At 35.2% G+C, this 23,006-nt stretch overlaps 1 protein-coding gene and 2 non-coding genes across 4 annotated transcripts in view; 1 reads left to right on the top strand and 2 right to left on the bottom strand.

Moving 5' to 3' along the window:
* Positions 1 to 1,555: 1,555 nt before the first annotated feature.
* Positions 1,556 to 23,006, bottom strand: part of LOC128871618 (uncharacterized) — a 45,504-nt gene continuing 24,053 nt past the window's right edge. The window contains exons 1-2 of one of the 2 annotated variants that reach the window (XM_054113505.1): positions 14,253 to 15,487; positions 1,556 to 3,134 (exon numbers count right to left, since the gene is read on the bottom strand). In XM_054113505.1, the coding sequence (XP_053969480.1) occupies positions 2,464 to 2,841 (378 nt within the window). In that variant the 5' untranslated portion in view covers positions 2,842 to 3,134; positions 14,253 to 15,487 and the 3' untranslated portion in view covers positions 1,556 to 2,463. Of the gene's footprint in view, positions 3,135 to 14,252; positions 15,488 to 23,006 lie in introns of those variants that run through there. The other variant, XM_054113506.1, reaches the window with a different exon arrangement.
* On the top strand, positions 19,282 to 19,354 carry Trnaa-agc (transfer RNA alanine (anticodon AGC)). Its single transcript has one exon. It is a non-coding gene; the product is annotated as a tRNA-Ala (tRNA).
* On the bottom strand, positions 20,236 to 20,308 carry Trnaa-agc (transfer RNA alanine (anticodon AGC)). The gene has a single exon. It is a non-coding gene; the product is annotated as a tRNA-Ala (tRNA).

The following is a 23,006-nucleotide window of genomic DNA, read 5'->3' as shown; positions in this document are numbered from 1 at the left end:
GTTCGAATAGCTCGGGGATCTGACAAGCATTTCATTAAATGTCTTATATATTCACATATTTTTATATTTCAATATTTGAATGAAGTTGGGAGCTTACATTATCCTAAGATTTACTCCCCGTTCATTAAAATTTTGCTATTTTATGCCTTCCTACAAATTGCGTATCTTTCCAATTAATATTCGGTATCCCAAAATATGAAACAACCATCAATTAACCATCTGCAATGCCGCAGCAAATTATTTGTTTTTTTATTATTTCGAGTATTTGATGAGGCCGGCAAAACTGAATGAGTTGGTGCGTGAGTATAATTCAGTAGTAAAGTAGAGGCTCAAAACCTTGGACATAAAACACCAAACTATAGAAATAATTTTTTATTAGCGGTTGCCCATGGATGCAAATCTCCGAATGCATTTCTGTTATGAAAAAGGTCCTCATAAAAACCATCGGCCGTTCGGAGGCGACATAAAACCACAGGGCCGCACAAATAGCAGCAGGAGGTCGGCCAAACATTCAGTAAAGGGTTTATATATGTATTACGCAATCTTAATCTGTTGATTTCTTATTGTCTACAGACTTCTTTCTCTCTTTGTTATATTCGGTCTATTGGTACATTTCTGTATTATATTATACCATACTTACTTTTTATCTATCAGATATAAATAGTCAGTTCGAGCTTTCTTTGCCCACTTTATGATATACGATGAGCATGAAGGATTCGTGGACTTTGAGAAAGCTTTATCTGGGATGCACTACAGCGACGGGAGTTCCAAATAAAATATCCAAAATTATTGGAGTCCAACACTTTAAGCTCAAATGTAAAGTGCTACATAATGATGCGCTTTCCGAGCCTATTGAATCTGTAGCAGGCGTCAAACAAGGCTGTGTACTATCGCCTCTATAAGTCTTAATAGTCATTGGCGATATACTAAGCAATGCTCTCGATACCAACTCAGAAAGGAGAATTCTTTGGAATTCAAGCAATTTTTGGAACATCTAGGCGATCTTGACTAGGCCAATGGTATCGCTCCCTCGTCACGGCATAGCAGACACATGCAGAACAAATTTAATTACTTAAGCTTCCTAGATAAAAACGTGGGACTACAGATCAATGTCAAGAAAACCAAAACCATGGAAATCAACACCTTGCACCAGAACACAACTTATGGAGAATCCATCGATAATGTCAACAACTTCACCTATCTAGGAAGCCAATTCACACTGGAGGGTGAAGCAATGGATGATATCGTTACCAGAACCAGCAAAGCCAAGCAGGCTTTGTAAGCCTCAGGAAAATTTAATTTTCCAATTTGGATATACACTGCGCAAGCCAGTGACTGACATGAATGGAATAGCACTTCACTGGAACTTGCAAATATAACGGCGCAGGAATGCCTTAAAGGATCTTGGGGCAGTAGCCTTAATGAGGAGCTCTCAGAAATCGACGAATCTTTTACGTGGACTCAAATTAAGAAGTCAAAAGCGGTTTATCTAGCAACTATGTAATAATGGAGGATACCCAAAATATGCATAGCTGATACTCTGGTAATGTTTGCCGTTTCTTTCTTTTTCAAACGCGCTTCTGCAAGAGCAAACTTTTTCATTTATCAACATTATTGATGGACGTCATCTCAATCCACCGACTTCGACCATTTCTCGTCTTCAATTGACTCTCTATCTTGCATAAATGGATCATGTCACCTACACATTGCCTTTCCTGGACAAGAATATCCATTAAAAGATGACATCTCTTCCATACGGCTCTGCAATTTTTTTCTTTCGTTAGTGGGAAACTTGTGTGAAACGAAACTCCATTTTCTGACTGTTATTTTTTTTTATTACATACAAAAACTTTCAAAACTAAGTATTTACCGTTGTATTGACTCGCCCAGTAATGCTTACGACTCAAACATCAGCCCCTCTTCTCTAACCACTCCATTCCCCGAACTTTTCGACCTTCCCACGTATGACGAAAATACATAGATTTTTCGAAGAAATTTAATGCAATAACTTTATTGTCAAAATCATAAAAACGGCAGTTGTAAGTGCCAATACGTTTTGGTCATTACAATCGGCGTCAAGGCAATTAAAACACTGTTAATTCTAAGGGGAATAATATAAAACATAATGGACTTTAGTGATGCTTAGAATACATGATTAGGCCATATAAATCGTGAATTTAGCTAGAAGAAATGTGTACAAGTGCTATGATAAACTCACGAATTCACAACCATGTGGGCACTTATACTACAAACAGATAAAAAAGAAAAACATTTAAAACTATTTTTGAAGTTAAGATATCAGATTTCATATTTTTAATATGGAAAAATGTGCATGAGGAGCCTTGAATTTCCTTAAAACTGCAGTAACTGTTTATTTTTAGCATACTCATATGACTCACATTACTTACATACTTAATATTTTCCGTTAAAAAATAAATAAATAATTAAAACAATTAGCACCACTTACCTCGTTAGTGGGCCGGGTGATTCGCTAACAGCTTTCAAAGAACGTCTTAGTTGTTTATGGAATGAGCCAAGTAGAGATCCTTTGCGGGTTAATTGTGATTTATTTTCACCACCAACACCATCGGCTGGTGGATTGCTTCCACCGCCACCACCACCACTGTCGCCACCGCCATCCGCGCTACTCAGGTTACTGCAATTGCCTTTCAAGCGCTCGAGTGGCAGTGGACTGCTATCTTTGGTGCTGCGCTTTTGAAAATCCACCTCGGAAATACGTGCCGTTTTCACAATGGCTGCATTATTGCCAATGCTGTCCTTATCGTCGAGCAATTTTGTCCAGGCGTGTTCGCCAATATTCTCCGCTGTATCACCAATCATTTCGTGTTTTTGTTTTCGGTGTTCGTTATAAATAGCGTTGATATTTGAAGTGATGCTGTTTTTGGCAAGTTTGAGATTCTTTCCAGGTGGATAGTTGAAATATATGTATATATTTTTTAAATATTTTATTTAACGCATTTTCTTAATTTAGGTTATTGACACATTTTTTTTATCATATTTAAATTTAAAATTTTTTTTTTTTTTGCTTAAAAATTATATTTAACTCTTTGGTTTTTACGCTTAGGTGGACGATGTGGCTTGAGATATGGCCTGCTGAAGTTGAATTCGATGAACTGTGAAAAAAGGAGAAAAATGATTAGATTGGATTGGAAGTGAAGCAAATTAAAATTTAAAAAAGTGGCATAAAGCAAGTTTTTTGCTGAAGCTAAGAAAAGCATGGAGTATAGATCTAATTTTTGTGCAACAGTCCATAATCATTATTTATTGATTCATGATTATTTGCATAATGCAGTCTACTAAGGGGAAAATAAGACAGCCGCGCTATTTCATAGTAAATTTAGGCAAGAAGTGAACCAATGACAGAGTTTTATGCGTACATTGCATCGCATGATGAACGAGGACAAAACGAAGTACCTCCTGTCATCAAACAAACAATCGGCGCACTCGGCACCCATGTCACTGTTGACAGGTATGATTTCAAGATTGTAAGAGACTTCGTTTATTTAGGAACCAGTATTAACACCGATAACAATGTCAGCCTGGAAATCCAACGTAGAATCTATCTTGCCAGCAAGTACTTCTTTGGACTAAGTAGGCAAATGAGTAGCGCGACGAACAAAACTAGCACTCTACAAGGTTCTCAGCATGCCCGTCCTATCGTATGGCGCAGAAGCTTGGACGATGACAATATCCTATGAGGAGTGTTTGAGAGAAAGATTCTGCGCAAGATTTTTGGACCTTTGCACTTTGGTGACGGGAAATATCGCAGGCGATGGAACGATGAGCTGTATGAGCTTTACGACGACATAGACATAGAGAAGAGGAACGCCTCCTCTGCGTTGGAAAGATCAAATGGAAAATGTCTTAGTTTCACTTGGTGTGTCAAACTGGCGCCGAGACACGAACGTTTCTTAGCACGACAAAGAAACGACTAGCGCGTTTTGTTAAACTCGGTCAAAAGCGCGTAAGCGGTTATCGTGCGCCGAAAGGAGAAGAAGAAGGTAATAGATGATCAATAATTTAGATAATTCACTCGAATCCATTGCACATCACTTAACGGCACCTTGATCAAAAAGGTCCCAGAATATATTCAGAAAATTCAAAATACAAATTTATTCCTCACAAGTGTTATTATCGCCTTCAACGCACTTACGGGTATGCCAGCGTTTGATCCAACTCTCAAAATATTTCTAGAACTCTATTCTCGACAAAGCCATTTTTTCCATTACTTCCTATCGGCTGTTAAAACGCGTTCCCCGTAATGGTTGTTTAATTCGATCAAACAGAAAGAAAACGCGGATAGCCATATCAGCTTGATGGATGTTGGCTGATATCCGTTTCGTTCTTTGTCAAAAAATGTCTTCTTTAGAATGCAGCCCTTCTTTAGTCGAAATTGTTTTGGGAGTTTGAAAAGAAATTTTTAAAATAAAGAATAGAACCTTTTAAAAAAATAGTTTGTGGGAGAAGTTATAACCTTTTCAACAAGTCTCCAGTTATATAAATCGAATCAGCAAATTTTGACTTATTTAAGGTTTTAGCGCCTCTTTATAAGGACTTTTTTGATCTTTGCCACCTCCTTGGGTAAATAAGTAAGTGAAATGGTTGAAGTATCAGTCTGACACTCCTCAAGTAGCTATAAAGCGCCGTTTTGCTTCCATTTGAGACCTTCAACTGGCAGATATTTACAGCCAACCAGAGCTGTGAAAAAAATGTCAAAACTGTTCTAAGACCATTTCTGTAAATTTGGTTCATCTTCATAATTTCAAAGAAATCGGTGACCATGCTACAGAAGCGTGTTTCCTTTGCTCTGGCATGGCTGTATACGCGTAAAAAAGGGTCCCAAAATATTAGAACAAAATTCAAACATTAACAACCTTACTTTTAACGCAAAAACTTATAAAGGGTAAATACGTTTTTAACTTGATGTTTGAAAGAATATTTCTCTATTTTAAGTCAACTTTTATTTCTTATGTTAATTCTCTGTAAGTTCCCCTGAATGCCCAGTGAGCCGACTTCCTACTAGGTCTGTTATACACAGGTTGCCGAATGCGTTGCATAGCCTGGTCGAATTTTTCGTTTGGTTCGTAAGCACGTAAAGATAGTTATGGAGTCTTATATATATATATTTATATATAATTGATAGTTATGGAGTCTTATATATATATATTTATATATAATTAGCGCGTACACCCTTTTTGGGAGTTTGGCCGAGCTCCTCCTCCTAATTGTGATGAGCGTCTTGATGTTGTTCCACAAATGGAGGGACCTACAGTTTTTAAGCCGACTCCAAACAGCAGATATTTTTTATCAGGATTATCAAGCCCGGAGCTACTCCTCCTATGTGTGACAGGCATCTTCATGTTGTTCCACAAATGGAAGGACTTAAAGTTTTAAGTCAACTCCGAATAGCAAATGATTTTTTATGAGTAGCTTTTTTATGGCAGAAATACACTCGGCAGTTTGCCATTACCTACCGGGGGCCAACGCTATTATTTCATATCATTTTGCCACTTTGGATTATTTACATATATAATTTATTATATTATACATTATAACATATTTTGTAGACCCTTTCGCTTATTCTCATTGAGATTCATAAAAAAAAACCATCGAAGATTTAATCGCAAGCCCGCGCCGGATATTCAAACAACATTATATTCTACAAGTGCTGCCATAAAATGATTTTTGAAACACAAAAATATTAATTGTATATTAAAAAAGAAAATTGTTTTTATTCACATTTCAGAATCGAGCACTCTGAAAGAAGGAAAGACCCTGTACATCTATACAATTTCTATTAAAAAAAAACGACGACTTTCTGCATAATCGAATAGTCTAACGATTAAAATTATCGGAAAAGCAGAAGCATTTATTTAACACACACACACGCGCATAGGTTTTTACTCGCTTAACGATGCGAATTTGCAATAAAAATACACATTAACCGGCGCGACCCCCACACACCTACTATATACACGGATGTGTATGTATGTAAGCATTTACAGCCAGTTGCCTTTTGCCAGACATGCCTTTAGTATTAATATTAAATACAAATATATTTTCCCAGCATTAATTCCAACGCTAGTCACTTGTCATTGGCATAGGTATCTTTGACAAATTCCTTAATTCGACTGTCAAAGTGACATGAATTTTTTAAATGGCCAAGCAAAAAAATCCACATTTTCCCACTTATGAAACCAAATACTAAAAAGCAATGCGGTGTGCACACGTACATCTAAACGAATATATGAATTTACTTATTTTTACTTATAAGAAAGTGACCGACTCTTCTCAAATCGAGCGCAAAGTGATTGGCAGGTTGTCAAATTAGACAAGGTGTTTTTTAAGATACTGTGTTTTTTTATAAATATAACGAAAATATCATATGATTTTTAATAGTGTGAATCAGTAAGTTCCTGGAAATTAGAAAAGATGTCAGATATTTTACTGGTCAAGAAACATCTTTCGAAAGAGCGCACACCTATTTTTGTACTCATCTATGAAATATTTGAAGTACATGTGACTATATGATATACAAACTGTCTGGGGGTAGATTTAAAAATTAAAAGCTGAATTAAAAAATAATTATATATATACATAATTGGCATGTACACCCTTTCCTGTTCCACAAATGGAGGGGCCACCGTTTCAAGCCGACTCCTAACGGCAGATATTTTTATGAGGAGCTTTTCTATGGCAGAAATACACTCGGAGGCTTTTAGAAAACACTTTTTCTTCATTTTGGTGTTTCACCAAGATTCGAAAATACGTTCTCTCTGAATTCCGAATGGTAGTCACGCATCAACCCACTCGGCTACTAACGATTTCAATAAATAAAGTATTTCCTCTAAATGTTGGCCTTTACGTTAGATACAATATTGGAAACTCCGTATGCCGTAATCCGCGCCACTCGCTGGAGAAGTGATGTCGAGATGCCACCAACCTAACGAACTATGTGGCTAAATAAACTGATGTTACCTGTCAAGTCCTACCGACTGTCGCAGATCCTCCTGTCAATAAGCAGAAGGAACTGTAGGCAGCTGGTTGGACTGATGGCAGACCACTTTCTATGGGCGAAGCACACGGGAAAGGTAGGGAGCTCAGACAGTGTACTCTGCCCAGCATGTGGAGATACGGCGGACCACTTTTTATGCGTCTGTCCGGCTTTCGCTCGAATCAGACTTGAGGTCTTTGACACTAGTGTATTAAGAAGCGCAGATTTCTTCGGAGATCGGATGGATTTAAAAAAAATTATAAAGGAAACACGAGTGCAGTGCAATGGACTTAACCTTGTTTGAGTGCTATACTTGCTAGTTGTCCCGACACACGCACTCAATCTCGTTTCTCTCATTCTTGCCTGGCTGGTACGTGCTGTTTAAAATTAAAAGATAAATTAGAAAATCCCTCAAAATTCTGACAAAAACTTATAATATTTTCAAATTAAATTTTAATGTTTTAATAATTTTTTTTAATTTCATTTATAAAAACTTTTTTTTCTACTTATATAGAACTATAGTAAAAGCTGTTCCCAAAAAGCTTGACAATTTTCAACTTCACACACATTTCAAGGTAACCCCTTTACATTTCTATACGTGGAAATAACTTCAATTTCTATGCAAACCCTTGGCTAAAGTTCACTTGGTATATTTTCATTGCCATTTATAAAATGCATTAGAAAACATGTAATATTTTCATTGCCAATAGTGTTGTTGTTCTGAATGTTATTGGAATTTGTTGTCTTTGTTTTACATATGAAATTCTTACTTGTGTTGCCAAGTTGTTTATTGTGTAGATGCCCCGTAGGGAAAGGCCAAAGTAATACGGAAATATTTTAATCAATAAATAAAACTAGTTATTCAATTATAAATTTTTCTGCAAATTAGTTGATTTTTATTTTAAATAAGAAAGTAGATAGTAGAGCTCTCAATTATACTTGTAAACTTTCGAATAGCCCGGGAAAATTAATAACGAGTATTTCCAGCTTTTTCGAGTAATTCGAGCAATACTTTTGACTATTTTCAAGTTTTTCTCAGTATTTTTTCTAAGTTTTAGGAATTATTTCTACGCCACTGGAGAGCTGAAAATTTTGACAAACAAAATTGGCAATTTTTGTTTAATTACTGAAAGTTGGAAAAAGTTCAAAAATTTCGTAAAAACACTTAAGAAGCTGCGCAATGAACGAGTTTTGAGCGAGTAACAAACTACACGCACTGCTTGATACCCAGGTATCTAGAGCTTTAGTAGATACTGATGAATACATTAGAGAAAACAAAAAAAACAAAAGATTATTAATTTTGATGTAATTATCTTCGATGTGAACTAAGAAACACGTAAAATTCGAATTTTTGGGGAAGATAGAAAAAAAAAAGTGGTTTTTCAAGGAAAAAAAAAACTCTTCAACTGGGTAAAAAAGTCGCTTAAAAAAGTTTTTGGATGTTTTCTAGTTCACATAGAAGATAATTACATCAAAATTAATAATCTTTTGTTTTTTTTGTTTTCAGATGAAAATTGCAAGTTGTATCTTATACAGAAGTTGGATACAGGCGCTCTGGGAATCTATTGATAACTCGGCTTACAATATATTGTTGGAGATTGTACACATTTTTTTTTTTTAGTTCAACTACAGGTATCCCTCGTATAACGCGATAGTTACGTTCCAGAAGAATTGCGCGTTATGTAATTCCGCGTTATCTAAAACATAGTTTTCATATAAATTTGGGGGTTATGTTCCAATAGGTTTTTTTTAAATAAAATACATACAAAATAACAGATGCACATATATTTGAACTCAATACTAAAGTTCAGACTTTCTTATACAATTAAAAACACAAAACAAAAAATTTAAAAACAAACTAAAACAAGTTAAAGGTTTATTAAAAACTTTATTGTTATTCTTCAAACTTCATATGGTAATTAATCTGTTTCACTGTCTTCAAAGATCTTTGCACGTGGGCGTTTTGGGGGAGCAATAGCTTCGTCAGAAGATATTTCTTCAACATAGTTTTCGCTATTGGATAAGAAACTAGTTGTGGGACCTTGTGGTTCTTCTACTGGTTTTATAATTGCAAAATCTGTTATCAGGTTTTGGTGGGTGGTTTTTTTAAGCTCCTTTTCAATTTCGTAATAAGGTGCTAGATTAATATCTATTCTATCTATCTAAGGCAAAAAAGGGTAATTCCCGGTTTAAATTAAAAATACATTACATATTATAAATATGTGGTACGCAAATTAGTGTTACCAGATTTTATAATTATGTATTTTCCCCTTCGCGTTATATTATATAAGCCTAAATTTCGCGTTGTACTGAAACCTAATTTTTCCAAATCGCGTTATATCGAAACCGCGTTGTATAAGACCGCGTTATACAAGGGATACCTGTATATATTAAACTATCCCCAAAACTTCATTTGTCTAATTGTTTTTTTTCTCATCCTACAACGCTTCGCAAAAACTACTGAATTTAGGACATCTAATTGGCCCGCCGGCCTTAAAACATCTACCTTGGCTCTGCCCTGCTCTCTGTAGGGCTCGACAAATGTGGCTAGGATCAACATATTTTTCATCCTTAAAGGATATTGCAAACAAAGGGCTAAACGGCATGATAAAACTTGCGAATACATGCATTACGAATTATTTAAAATGATATCTTTTATATCTAAGTGAGATCTTTTTACAAATCTTTCCTTTTTAGTGTTGGCTACCTAACCTAACCATGCCATGATGGAGAACTATTGAACCCTCGAATCGTGTACAGTACTAAAAATTACAGCGGAAACCAGTCCCATAAAGAAACTTAAAATTTGTAAACCTCTGTGTATATCAATGTGTGCAACAGCTTCATATCACTTAACGAGCCAGTCAGGCTTTGAACCAGCATTACACAAATTAATGAACTAATAAAAATAAAAAAGTAGCCAGACCGTCAACAATTCTATTAACTTTCTTGCGAAGGCGAATACAACAACATACTTGGCAGATATCAGGTAGCATTCTTATATAATCGAAACTCTTTTCGTTTAAATTTTCTGCTCATTTCATTCATATTATTTGAAAACTTTTGAAGCTTTTTTTTTATTCGACAAAAAACTCTCGGCAACTGGGCCAGTCGTTGTCTTATAGCAATAACCGATTTGAAGAATTTTATAAGAATCGCAAGACTTCGGAAATACAAGCTTTATTTTGTGATAAAAGCAGCTACTCATGTAAATAAAATGATACTAGTGCAGAGCATCCCTCTCTTACAAAGAAAAAGGTGTCTACCTACGAACGGAACGTCCTTAACGCAGAATACTCGTACTTCTATATCGCTCGATTGCGAAAACGGAATCGATTTTTAAATAAGTATGTACAAAATTCAGCCGAGTTTGCTTTTTAATGTGTTAAAAAATCATAACGGCTTCTATTTATTATTAACAGTATTTCATTATCTTATGTATTAAATTATTTTTACTTAGAGAGGAATAATAAATTGCGATTTTTAAGTGATTAGTAGGCAAACCAAATTTAAAAAAAGATGTTTCACAAAAGTTCAAATTCGTATAGTAAACATTTACAGAATTGTCGTGGAGAACGTTATTTTGATTAAAAGAGATCGAGTGCAAGTCAAAAAACGTGAAAAACGTAAGCATCCGCACCAGTCAGAGCATACATTTTAACTTTGAACGCGCACCATCTGTGTTTTTAGTTTAAATTTTGATTATTTTGTCCTTTATTATGTAGGCAAGAATGAATGCAAGATTGCGCCCATCAGGGAAATATGAAAATGCAAACAAGAGTACAAGAAGAAGAAGAAATTGCACAAATAGCACACGAATAAATTGCACAGATGCGAGTATGACGCCAAACACACAGCGATCCTGTCAAAATCGCTGATTAGTGGCACCTTATTATTCTCTCGCTTTTTATTCAAATAACAAGAACAAAAAGACAATTTTAAATGCGTTTAACTCGGTTTATGACCTGGTTGACATGATCTTATTTAAGAAAACTATTGGTCCGATCGGGACCGGGGGATTTTTTACAGTTTAAGAAATATTTGAAAATTCTGACTGTGCACCACTTTGTTGAGCCGATTAGCTTACTCTTTTCTTTTTACTAATATTTTTTTTTATTTCAGTCCCCCCAAACTTTAGCTAACATGTCAACTGTTTTAATAGGACTAATTTCCGGTAGACATACCAGCCGGATCTATCAGGGATTTTTATTTTTATGTTTTTTTTTATTTTATTTTTTTTTTTTGTTTTTTTGGAATAGTACCTATTTGATGTAAACATTCACGCGTAAAAATCAGAAAACAATTTTAATATGAAAAACAAAATTTCTTGAAAAGAAAGAAGAAAAAGTGAAAACTTTGGTACTGAGGAGGATTGCTGATATTTTGGTTCCTTGGAATATGACGATCATCCAGTAAACTTGCGATTTTTGCATTCTTTTTTATTTTTAGTTCTTTTTTATCCCTTCACTGGTTGCAGAACTTTGCTTCTGCTGCCTTTTCCTCCCAACTCAACTTATTTTTTTAGTTTTATTTAAAAAAACAGTGATTAAATATTAACGTTTCGAGTTACTATCCGTCGTTTGCTTATCTTTCGGGTAGCGGGGCATCGTTCATACATTCACTAATTGCAGTCTTACTGTAAGTGTTTAAAGGTAATTTTTAATACATGGCTTAGAAGTTAAACAGTAAAGTTAAGCTATCAGTAGGTTTCTGAGTCTTAATATAATTTAACAGCTTGCCAACTCAACGAGCTAGGCTCGTTTTTGTCCACGTATTTCCATATAAAGCGAGGCGATATTTTCGTTGTAGACGTAGTGGAGTGCCTGGAGCATTCAAAACCGTAAAACCTCGGATTAGAGTTACAGTGAATGAATTAATATGATCGATGTGGAATATTGTTTTTTAAACGTAACGTAATAAGCCGATTGTGTGTGTCAGAGATGCAGCAAGAGGGTTTTTCTCTGCTACAAGCATATTTTATTTCGTCATCTACGGTCGGTATTTGAAGATGAGTACAAAAGTGCGTCACTTAAAGCGTACACCATAGAAAGTAGAAGGTGGCGCAAAATTAATCACCCCATCGGCAGATTTATACTTTTTGCGAATGGCGTCGAACGTCAATCACATTTGACACTTGTGAACTAGACAGCAAGGTTAAGTTAGGTTAGGTTATAGTGGTAGTAGGTCTGCACGACCAACTCACCTAGACCTTACAGGTCCGTTGTGATACCACTGTGCTACACGGGAACCTCATTTATCTTCCTTCGTGAAACCATTTTGTGGCTCTTATGAAACGTAGTATTGATGTCAACCCCAGACTGTTCAGTAAGAGAATTAAAATAGTATTTACCTAGACAACCTGCTCTGATTTTAGCTAGGGCTGGACAATTGCAAAGGAAGTGCTCGACCTATTGGCCTCTTGGATAATGTGGTTTTTTTATTTTTAGTTTACTCATGGACATCGGTATTCCAATGGTACTTTTATCACTGAGCAGTTGGAGAGCAGTACCTTTTCTGGCTAGCTCATCAGCTTTACAGTTTCCCTCAATATCTTTATGTCCCGGAACCCAAATAAGGCTGTCCTTGAATACGTCACTAATATCATTTAGAGCTGCCCGGCATTCCTGTGCAACCTTCGATCTTAGTAAAGCCGCATTCATTTATTTGATGGCCGCCTGGATATCGGAGAATATATTCATAGTCGTTTTTGTTACGGTGTGCGTATTTGGATATGTAGCCACTTCTTTTATAGCTAGTACCTCTGCCTGATAGGCGCTGCAGTAGTCTGGTAGTCGAACGGATAGTTCCAGTCCTAATTCCTTCCTTCATAGCCAACCTTATCGTCTAGCTTGGAACCATCTGTATAAAAGTTTAATTCCCCCCTTCTCCATGGCCCTGGTGTCTGTCACTCCCTTCTTGACGATATACTCGTCTTGAAGAGCCTTTCAAAGATGAGTCTAGGGATAGAGTAGTCTATTTCTTGTTTGTAACTATTCAGAGAGTGCAAAATAGAAGCGTGGCCGGTCTTTCCATAGCGCCATACTTTTGAGTCTGAGCGCCGAGGCGACGCCCACGTGTTTCCCTAGCAGATTTGGGGCAGGTAAATTGATTAATACATACTTCCAGCGCTTTGTTTGTATTCACACATTGTTTCATAACTGTTTTCAAAATTATAACCCATCAAAAATTTCACATATGTGCACGCTAACTCACTTTCTTTCTTAGCATCACTTTTATGTAGCCTGTCACAGAATGAGGTTTCAAGGCAATACTGCGTATTCCAAGTGAAAACAGAGGTATATGACTTTAAAATCAAGTGCATGATTTTCCCATATATTTTGTGATGTATGCGATAAAAGAAAATAGCCATTAAAGGATCCCTTTGAATGCAATCAAATAGTCCGTTTTAAATGCTGGTATTTCACATAGATGGCCCTGCGATTTGAAGAGCGCGCCGAGTAAATAAATCATTTTCTTCGCAAGTTCAGTTATGCTAAATGAAGTAAATAACTTCAGTTTTTTTTGCATTATCATTACATTGCAGATTTAAAATAAACGCGTTCACTTACGAAATTCACTTCAGCAAATTTTTATTTAAAATTATTATTTTTTAATTTTCTTCAACAATATAACTTAGAATTATCCATTTAAAATAAATTTATTATATTTTTGTCATTTCTTATATTTCTCACATTAGAACAGCAAAATTAGAAAGAGTTTTGTAGCAAGCGCCAGGAGGAGCATCTAGTAGTAAAACGATGGCGGCAGCACCCCTTTACTGTCCCATAACTTTCAACTTTTAATGCCAATATTTCCACTACATTTGCCAGTAAATATTCAAACAGATTTTGTGTTTATTTTTCTAGCATTTTCATTTTCTCAGCTGCGCACTTCGGACACTTTTGACGTTGATGTCGATTTTAGCAAATTTGAAATGCCACGCCCCACAATGTGGCAGTACAACAAAGTATAGAAACGATAGAATAAGCAAAGTGCATACAATTGAACCAAAATTTTCAATTATCACAAAAAAGAAATCAAAGCATACAGTTTTTGAACGTTCTTTGTTTTCATTTCTTTTAAAACCCATTTAGGCTATATTTTTTTTTAATTATATTCTGTGAATAACAAAAATCGCATAAAGACAGAAAGTTGTTTAAAGACTATTTCCGCTATGTTAAACTTTTTTTTTAAATATTTTAATTGCATGAAAAGTTTTTCAATAATATTTGTTTACCTTTTTTTGGTTACATTTTGCAACTGTCACTATCACCACCAATATAACCTTTTTGGTTTTTCTTTTTGTTTTCGTTTTTTTTTTTTTGTTATTATTATAATTTTTTTTTTTTGTTTTTTGTTATAAATTGCTGTATCCGGTGTTAAGCCATTCCTTAACTATTCCGGCCTGTCGAACTGCTCAACCGACGGATAGTCTCCCGACGACTGTTTGCCTAATCACAACCGACCGTTTCAAACCGCAAGTAAACCGGTAAAGCTACGCTACGTTGTTCTTGACTAAACGGCACCGTAATGCTGCCCGATGTGACCGTAACGAGCAACAATCGCATATTAACTTGACACTTGAGTGCGTCATGTTGATTTTATTTTCCAAGCATTCAGTCATTTAGTCAATCAGCCGCACACACGCTCAACATAAACAACAAAACAGCGAAACAACCAACTAACCAACCAACCAGCCAGCGACGGTAGTGGCAGTGGCAGTGACAGCGACAACGGTAGCCGTAGCCAACAAAAACAGCAGAAAACCTGTACACACAACTGGAGGGCGTTCGTGGTGAGGGTGGCAGTGGCGGCTACAGCAACACAGCACCACATCGACTACACCGACTACATACATACACACGTCGCCAATGTTAGGGAAATGAAAGAATGAATGAATAATATAATTTTACAAATAATAAGTAATTCTGTAAAGTTGAGAAGAAAAAACTCGATGCGCACACTTTTTTTTCAATTTTATTTTAATAGAATGGAAAAAGAGCGCGATCAGGCCGGCAAGTAAACGCCATCGCAGCAGCCCTCGCAGCCCTCACCAAGCTCACGCTGTTTTAAGTGTTTGTTATTGTTTTCATTGTTATTGATATTTTTGTTATGATTACGAGTCGTGCACTTACACTCATACAAGCGCAGATAGCATACATGCATTTGGAAGTAATTTTCCCATTTAGCCGTGACACAAAAGTGGTCCAAAAGTGCTCAGTAAATTTCACTTGACAACCTCACTCAAGTGTGGTAGCAACACCCCCAGCAGCTGTAAATGTGCTCAGCGAGCACTACAGCCTCACTCAGCACTCAGAACTTCGAACTTACTATTTGACTCCCACTACATCCACTTGAGTTTTAACTCTTGACAAATTTGTTCAACTCTCGCTGTCTACTCATCTCAGCGTGTGAGTTTTATTTATTTTACATCGAGCGTTTGCCGTTGCTGGTGGCTGTTACGTGTATGGGTGCTCTCGTTTATTGGCTACTCTGGCTATTGTGCCGGCCAGCTGTGTTAGCCAATTTGTTTATATGCCAAAAATGTTGCGGTTAATGCCGTATGGTGTGACTATTAAAATTTCGTAGATAATTTATAGGATTTTTTTTTTCAACAACAAATTGGAAATTACTTGAGTATCGTGCTAAGGAATCGCAAATTTATTTTGATATATTGCATGCTTTCTTGGAGGTTTAATTGAAAATTGTAAAACAACTTCTGCGCGCTCCAATTGCTTATGACAACAAAGGAATATTTTCAGTTTACTTAACTCATGGAAGCAGCTGGCCTCCTTTGATAAACCTTTGATTGTTGTGAGTTGTTTCTCGTAATAAACCATATGCTGTTCATTAGATATTTCTATGTAAAACTACATATATTCACATACGTAACACATGGGCCGGAAGCCCACATAAAGAAATTTTCAACGACCGGAAATACACGGAATTCATGCAATACTGAATGGAGCACCCAAGTCAGAGGCAAGCAAACATTTTATCTTTTCTTCTAGATGATCATCAAGTGAACTCCTAAAAGTGGACAGAAACCACTTACGAACTCTCTCTGGATACTATACGGGATACTCGTATTGTAGTCTTCGTTATCATTTCAAGCGACTGCGGCTTATAATAAGAAGAAGCGATTAATAAAAAAACAGCATTTGCCGTTTTGCGCGCTGGACAATGAGACGCAAAAACACATCTTTTGCGGGTATGTATGTACAGTCACTTACACCTAATTTGATACGTATACGATTTTTTTGTAAAGTATTCCATATTTCACGATATTTTGCGAAAATGGGAAAACAGATATTTATTTTGCTTTATTTCATTTCTCAACATAAAGTACAAAAAAGTATCCTGTCGTATCATTGTAATGAAAAAAAAAACACATACAGAGAAATCACGCGGCAGCTTAAATGTTACAATTAAAAACGAGCAACTATTTATTTCTAAATTTTTTATATTTTAAGGTATTTAGTACTTTGTTAGGTATTATCAATTACAGCGTGAAGTCTACATGGCAGGGAGGCAGCCAATTTTTTTGTGCATTCTGGACTATTTATTCCACTCTTCAAGTGGAGCAAATATGGCGTGAGTGAATGTAGCTCACGCAAAACGAGGACTCATACACCTAAGTGATGAGCCACCGGAATTATAAAATTTAGTGTATGTCTAAGACTTCTGTCACAATATTTCGGAAAAATATTCAGATTTGCTTGAGTTGGATCGATTTGAAAATATGTCTCTAGAAATGAAAATTTTTATAAAAAACACTATAGTTTTTTAAGTATTGTTTTCAAAAAATCACCACAGTTGAAAGAGACTGTATAAAGATATTTATTACTTTTATCAACGAAATCAAAATAATGAAATTTTTAGAGGTATTTTGCAATCGGTCCAGCTAACGTAAATTTTAATATTTTGCACAAACATTTTGGCGAAAGTCTTAAAATACATATCAATAAATTGTATAGTTCTCATGGAAAAAAAGGAAAGTGATCTTGTAATTAAAGTTTTATTTTTAATATGCATGTATGATTTTGTGTAGAGAGTGATACACCCTAATGTGCAAATATAAAGGGTGGTTAAATTTCAAGGGCCAATGTTGAGTGTAAACCACACCTAAGCGTCAAGTTTTTTTCGCATTTTCTTTGACATTTTTCAATTTCAGACTAACTCAATTTGAACCATGTAAAGATACACAATCGAACAACGCGTTAAAGTTATTCCGGCTTATGTGGACAATATGTGGTTTCAACAGGACGATGCCACTTGTCAAACAGCCAACGAAACAATGGCTCCTTTGCGCGAAAAATTTGATGGCCGAATAATCTCACGTCGCGACGATGTCAAAAAAATTTGTTGTGATGTGGAATCAGCAGTATCAGGAGTACAAAAATTTTGTTGACTTTTTCGAGCGTGGCGTGAGCGAGTGACGACAAAAAAGCAGTATAAAGTGATCTCCAACTTTTTAAGCGGGAACCTTCGTTGTGACTACGTCAAGCACGATAAGTTCTGGCTAAAAAGGGAATAAATGTGAGTATCAACACCATCGAATGTCGACTGAAGGAGGCGAACATATCCCACCGTCTCACATCATCAAAACCACTGCTCTCAGAAAAACACATTGAGAAACAACAAAACAAGAAAATGGTATCACAATATTGGACTGGCCTTCCCAGTCCCCAGACGCCAACCCTATTGAAAATGTGTGGGGAACTATGAAAACGCAACTAGCCGGAAGGCCAGTCCGACTCGTAGTTTTGTACATGCTTTCATGTAAAAAATTTTTTAATATATATCTCTTATACTTCATGAATAATCGCGATTCCTTTTTTCTGACACAAACTGTATCTTAAAGTCACAAATAATCTTTCAGAGGCCATGCTTGGAGTTTTATAGGCATTTTTCCATTGTTTTTCAATAGAAGGCTCAATTTTTGGCACCGACAGAGTGATTCATTTCGCTCCGCCTTGTATAAACAACTCGAGAAAGCAAAAAACGGTCGCTAATAACAGATTTGTTATAACGAGAAAACCAACAGAAGCCGCTGAGTAATTTGAATAAAACTCGGCAGGTGGTCTGGACATATCGGACATACAAGGAGAAGTCCAAAATTAATAAGACTGAACTAAAATAGAAACGACAGGAGCTTCGTTCTGATAACTTCGAGCTCATTTATTCAAAATAGTCACCTCTGGCCTCGATACTCTGCTTTGCGCGATCTAAAAGCTTTTCGAAAGAGGTTTTCAGGCCATTGACCGGAATGTCCTTCAGGATGTCGGTACAAGCTTTTTGGATGGCCTACGTACGCAAAACGTTTTCGGTTCATTTGTGACAATTACGTACAATTTTGATGGACCTTTCGGTGATTACTGATTTTGAGCGGCCCGTATGTTCATTGTTATTTATGTCCTCACAACCATCTCTGAAACGTGTAAACCACTCATGAACTCTGGCACGAGATAGACAATCATCGCCATAAAATTTTTTCATCAATTCAAATGTTTGGGAAAACGTTTTACCAATTTTAAAACCAAATTTGATATTAGCTCTTTGTCCGAAATTTCACCAAGCTTTCACTGGAAGTCAGCTCGGGATGTAACGTCCAACGCACTAACTAATTAAAAAGATGATGCCATCAAAAACATTTTTATGACGCCAGCCTTATTTATTTTGGACTTCACTTTGTAGTATCTGACATATCTACTTATGATAGCATTTTTGGTCCAGTCCGTAATAAACGTGCATGCTTTTTATAAAGTAGCTAAAAATAGTTGCAAAATTTATTTTTCCCCTAATTTCAATTTGCATATTTATATGTTTTTGTTCAGAGATTGAATTTTCACTGTACACTAATTAAAATTTTTGTTTGTAATAAAATATGAATTGTTTTTGTTGTATAAATACTTATGTGATATAGATTTCATTATTCCTTCTTTTGCACGGTTTTTAGAAAACATATTTAGCCTTTTTTCATCTTATACCATTTTTTGTTGTGGATCCGATACCCAAATTTACCAAACGTCGCATGTACAATATTTTTCTATACGATTTTCTTTTATTGCACGCTTTTCTATGCATATCTACACGTTTCTACGGTTTAAAAAGAGTTGCATGTACTTACTTAGCTATAAGAGTACATGATTTTAATAGTAATGCAAGTCGGTTTCAAAAATGGCTTCAGGCGCTTTTTTTTGCAATAAACCGATATACTCAGTTTCAACTATCATAGGCTAGTATTCGTACACTTTGTGTATGATGGGGATGTAGCTCAGATGGTAGAGCGCTCGCTTAGCATGTGAGAGGTACGGGGATCGATGCCCCGCATCTCCAAACCAAAAATTTTTTAAACAACAAAAGTTATTAACTGGAAAAAAAGGATGGAGGTTCTAGTATGTTGGACGTGATTTTACACACACCCATTAACTTCTGAGGATATCAAATTTACACAAACAAAATTTCCCTAGCAAAATCTAATAACATAACATATTCAGAGGCTTTATTATAAGAAGGGTCATTCAAAAGTGACGCCCAGATGTTAGTAATGTGATATCTTTGACATTTGTCAAGTAAACAGACGTACAATTTTTAACTATGAAGAATGCGTTAAAATTAGTGAAAGTTATTAGCAAAAGGGCCTCGATCTTTAAGATAAACATAGCGAAATTCGTAATTTTCTTGGTGGAAATAATCGTCCGAATGAGTGGGCAAATCAAAGGCTGTTGGAAAAATATTTATCAAGAAATTGGTTATGAAGAGAATAGAAAAAGCACTATCAGACCTAAAACTGGGCGTTATGTTGAGAATAATGCTGCTATAGCGCAAAGTGTTGCTGAATAACCAAAGATGTTGAATGAATCGACTGTTTGGCGGATTTCACATGATGAAAATTTAAATGATGCCATTTTTCACACAAAATTGTTAAGATCCTTATTTTGAATAAATTAAGTGAAACCTAAAAGAATCTAATATTTTGTTTTTGTATTCATGCTTTATTTTATAACATCTAGGCACGTCTTTTGAAAGACCCCTTATTTCTGATATTTAAGCATTGCTCTCTGATCTCTCTTGCTCTGCATCTGATCTATTTCCTGTCCTGAGTTGCGCATTTAACCTCCATACATATATATTTAAAATATTTTACTATATTGCATCGAGCAAGTAAAAGAAAAAAATATAAAATTTACGATTTCTCGATCAAAACATATTTTATTTGGAGATGCGGGGCATCGATCCCCGTACCTCTCACATGCTAAGCGAGCGCTCTACCATCTGAGCTACATCCCCGTTATATTTGTCACATATTAACACATACACATGTTTGATACCAAAATTTTAAATTGAATATAACGGATTATTAACGGTGTATTGAAAATCAACGCCAAAGGCTATTGTCACACTGACTTGAATTTCAATTCAAAATATTTACGCGTAAGCCGAAGTAGATATGCATGCAAAAAGGCAAAATAATACCTATGCATATGTACGTGTGTGTATGTGAATGAATAAAAAAATCTGTATGCTGAATGGGCATTGAATATCGAAACATACGTTATCTTTAGGATATCTGATATATTTACGTATGTATTGTAACTAATTCGCCAAAAAAATTACTTTGTTATTTTGGGTTCCAAAAGCTGCAAAATAGTACAAAAAGTAATATATTTTGAGCGTTTGGTAAAAAATGAATGGGGTTTAAGGTGTTATTTGAACTCGTGGCCTAACTTGTATCATTTAGGTAAAACATACAAACACATATACATACATACATACTTACATACATACACACATGCATAAATCAATATTCCATCCAATTTCAAGCGTAAGTATTTCTTTTTTTTAAATGTTTTATGTTTAAAACCAGTTATACAAAATGCGTAGAGATATTCAAATTTCAAGCAGAAAATACGGATTAGTTAAAATTCATGCGTTATGCCCTCAACTTCCATATGATTTTGAATACCGTTACTGCTTGTGAGTAGTTGCTTATAGCTTTCGGCTTAGAAAAATAAGCGTTACTTGCATTTTAAGTAGTAGGATAACGAACTGCTGAATTTAATTTGATCGTGTTATAGTTTTTCGATCGCATTTTTAAGGAGGCGATATAACGGGGATGTAGCTCAGATGGTATAGCGCTCGCTTAGCATGTGAGAGGTACGGGGATCGATGCCCCGCATCTCCAATAGTTAACAATTTTTTATTTATATAAAAATTTAAGTCAATACGAGGGTTGCTACTAAAGTTCTGAGATGGGTTTTCAAAACTACGTAGTTATAATCGAAAATGACTACGTAATTTTTTAAATCATTGTATGTAAAGAGTAATACACCTTTGCATGCTTTTAAACCAATTTGCGTGGCACTCGCCACGAACCTTTTCTAAACCTTAATTGACAGTCTTAAATTGGCAGTCAAATGGCCATGCTTTATGAAATGAATGCAAGTGGAACTAATGCCCGAATATGCATCACAAGATGGTCGTGAAATATCAGTTCCCCCACGTCATCGTTTTTTTTCACAACCGATTTCAGATGAGTTTTGTGAAGTTCATCTTCTGGCAAAATGTGGTCAATGATTGTTTTTGGAAAACCATCGGCTAAGAACTGCATACTTGAAATTTTTCTAAGAATGCTGATTAATGTTACACCTTTTCTTCCACACAAGTTACATGCATTTTACATGCACGGTCAACTAAAAAAGTTTACAAAATTCAATAGTATTTTATAGTCACTTGAAACTTGCACTTTGTTGTACTAAAACTCACTTCACTATAAAACTGCATACTCCAAATTTTTCTACGAATTCTAATTAAAAATTTTCAGATGTCACGACTTTTGTTTTCTGATTTAAAGTGTATGCACGAATTATTCTATATGAAAGAGAGGTCTAGTACCGTCTACAACAAAATGTCCAAAAATTGACTATACCAAAATTCAATGGGCTATAAAACTGCTTACTCAAAATTGTACACAAAATAAATGCACGATTTTTTTTTTTTTGTTTTTTTGAGGCAAAGAAACAAAAGACCTTTTGAAAATTCAACAGTATTTTGTAGTAATTTTGTAGTTCGATGTAGTTTGATGAACTTTAAATGAATTTTTTTTAATTTTTGCAAAGCTTAAAATTTTGAGTTATTTGGTTCTTATGTAGTATGAAAAAATTTTTTACAAGAAATTAGATAAAAAATAAATTAATAGTCAAAACTTTCCAATATGTCGCTCTGCTAATATTATGAACACAAGTGTTTGTAAAATTTATTTTGTGCTATTGTACTTTCTAAATTTCATAAGCTTTATAAGCTTAGTAATAAGACTCTCCTTGACTTGTATGGCAGTACCTTAATGATCCAGTGTTGCTTATTTATTGTTCGTTCCTAAGTTTTTATTTTGCCTGTTTAAAATTATGCATTTGTACGTTTCCAGGTAATAATTTCAAATTCCTTATTTTTTAACATGGCAATTTTTTGAGATTCAAAGCGCTAGTTTTAAACTTAAAAAGCGTTTATTTACTTAATAAAATTTGTTACAATATACTGGCAACAAAGTTGTATAACTAATTTCCAAATTGTTTGTTTTGTACTTTTTGTATACGAATACTAACATGAACAAATTTATTTAATAATGATAAAGTTTTTTTATTCACATGTGAATGAAAGTGTTCTTAAAGTAATTAAAAAACATTTTTACATTATGCGACTGTTTTATTTATGATTTATTGATCTTAGTTAACCGAAATTTATTTTGAATTTTAAATTTTGTATGGATTTCAGAAGAAAATGTGGTTTTTAAAGTTGGAATTGACTTAGACCTTTTCCAATATTAACTGAATGCCCTATAAGAGACTTAAGGCAATAAAGAAGGACCTCTCCGAGCCGTTTGATACCAAACGAGGTTTCAGACAGGGTGACTCGCCATTGTGTGACTTCTTTAATCTGATGTTGGAGAGCATCGTAGGAGTCGCAGAACTTAATCGCTCAGACACAATTT

The sequence above is a fragment of the Anastrepha ludens genome, chromosome 2, assembly GCF_028408465.1.
Source record: "Anastrepha ludens isolate Willacy chromosome 2, idAnaLude1.1, whole genome shotgun sequence".
Classification (NCBI taxonomy): Eukaryota; Metazoa; Arthropoda; class Insecta; order Diptera; family Tephritidae; genus Anastrepha; species Anastrepha ludens.
This window is presented reverse-complemented; position numbering and strand designations above follow the sequence as displayed.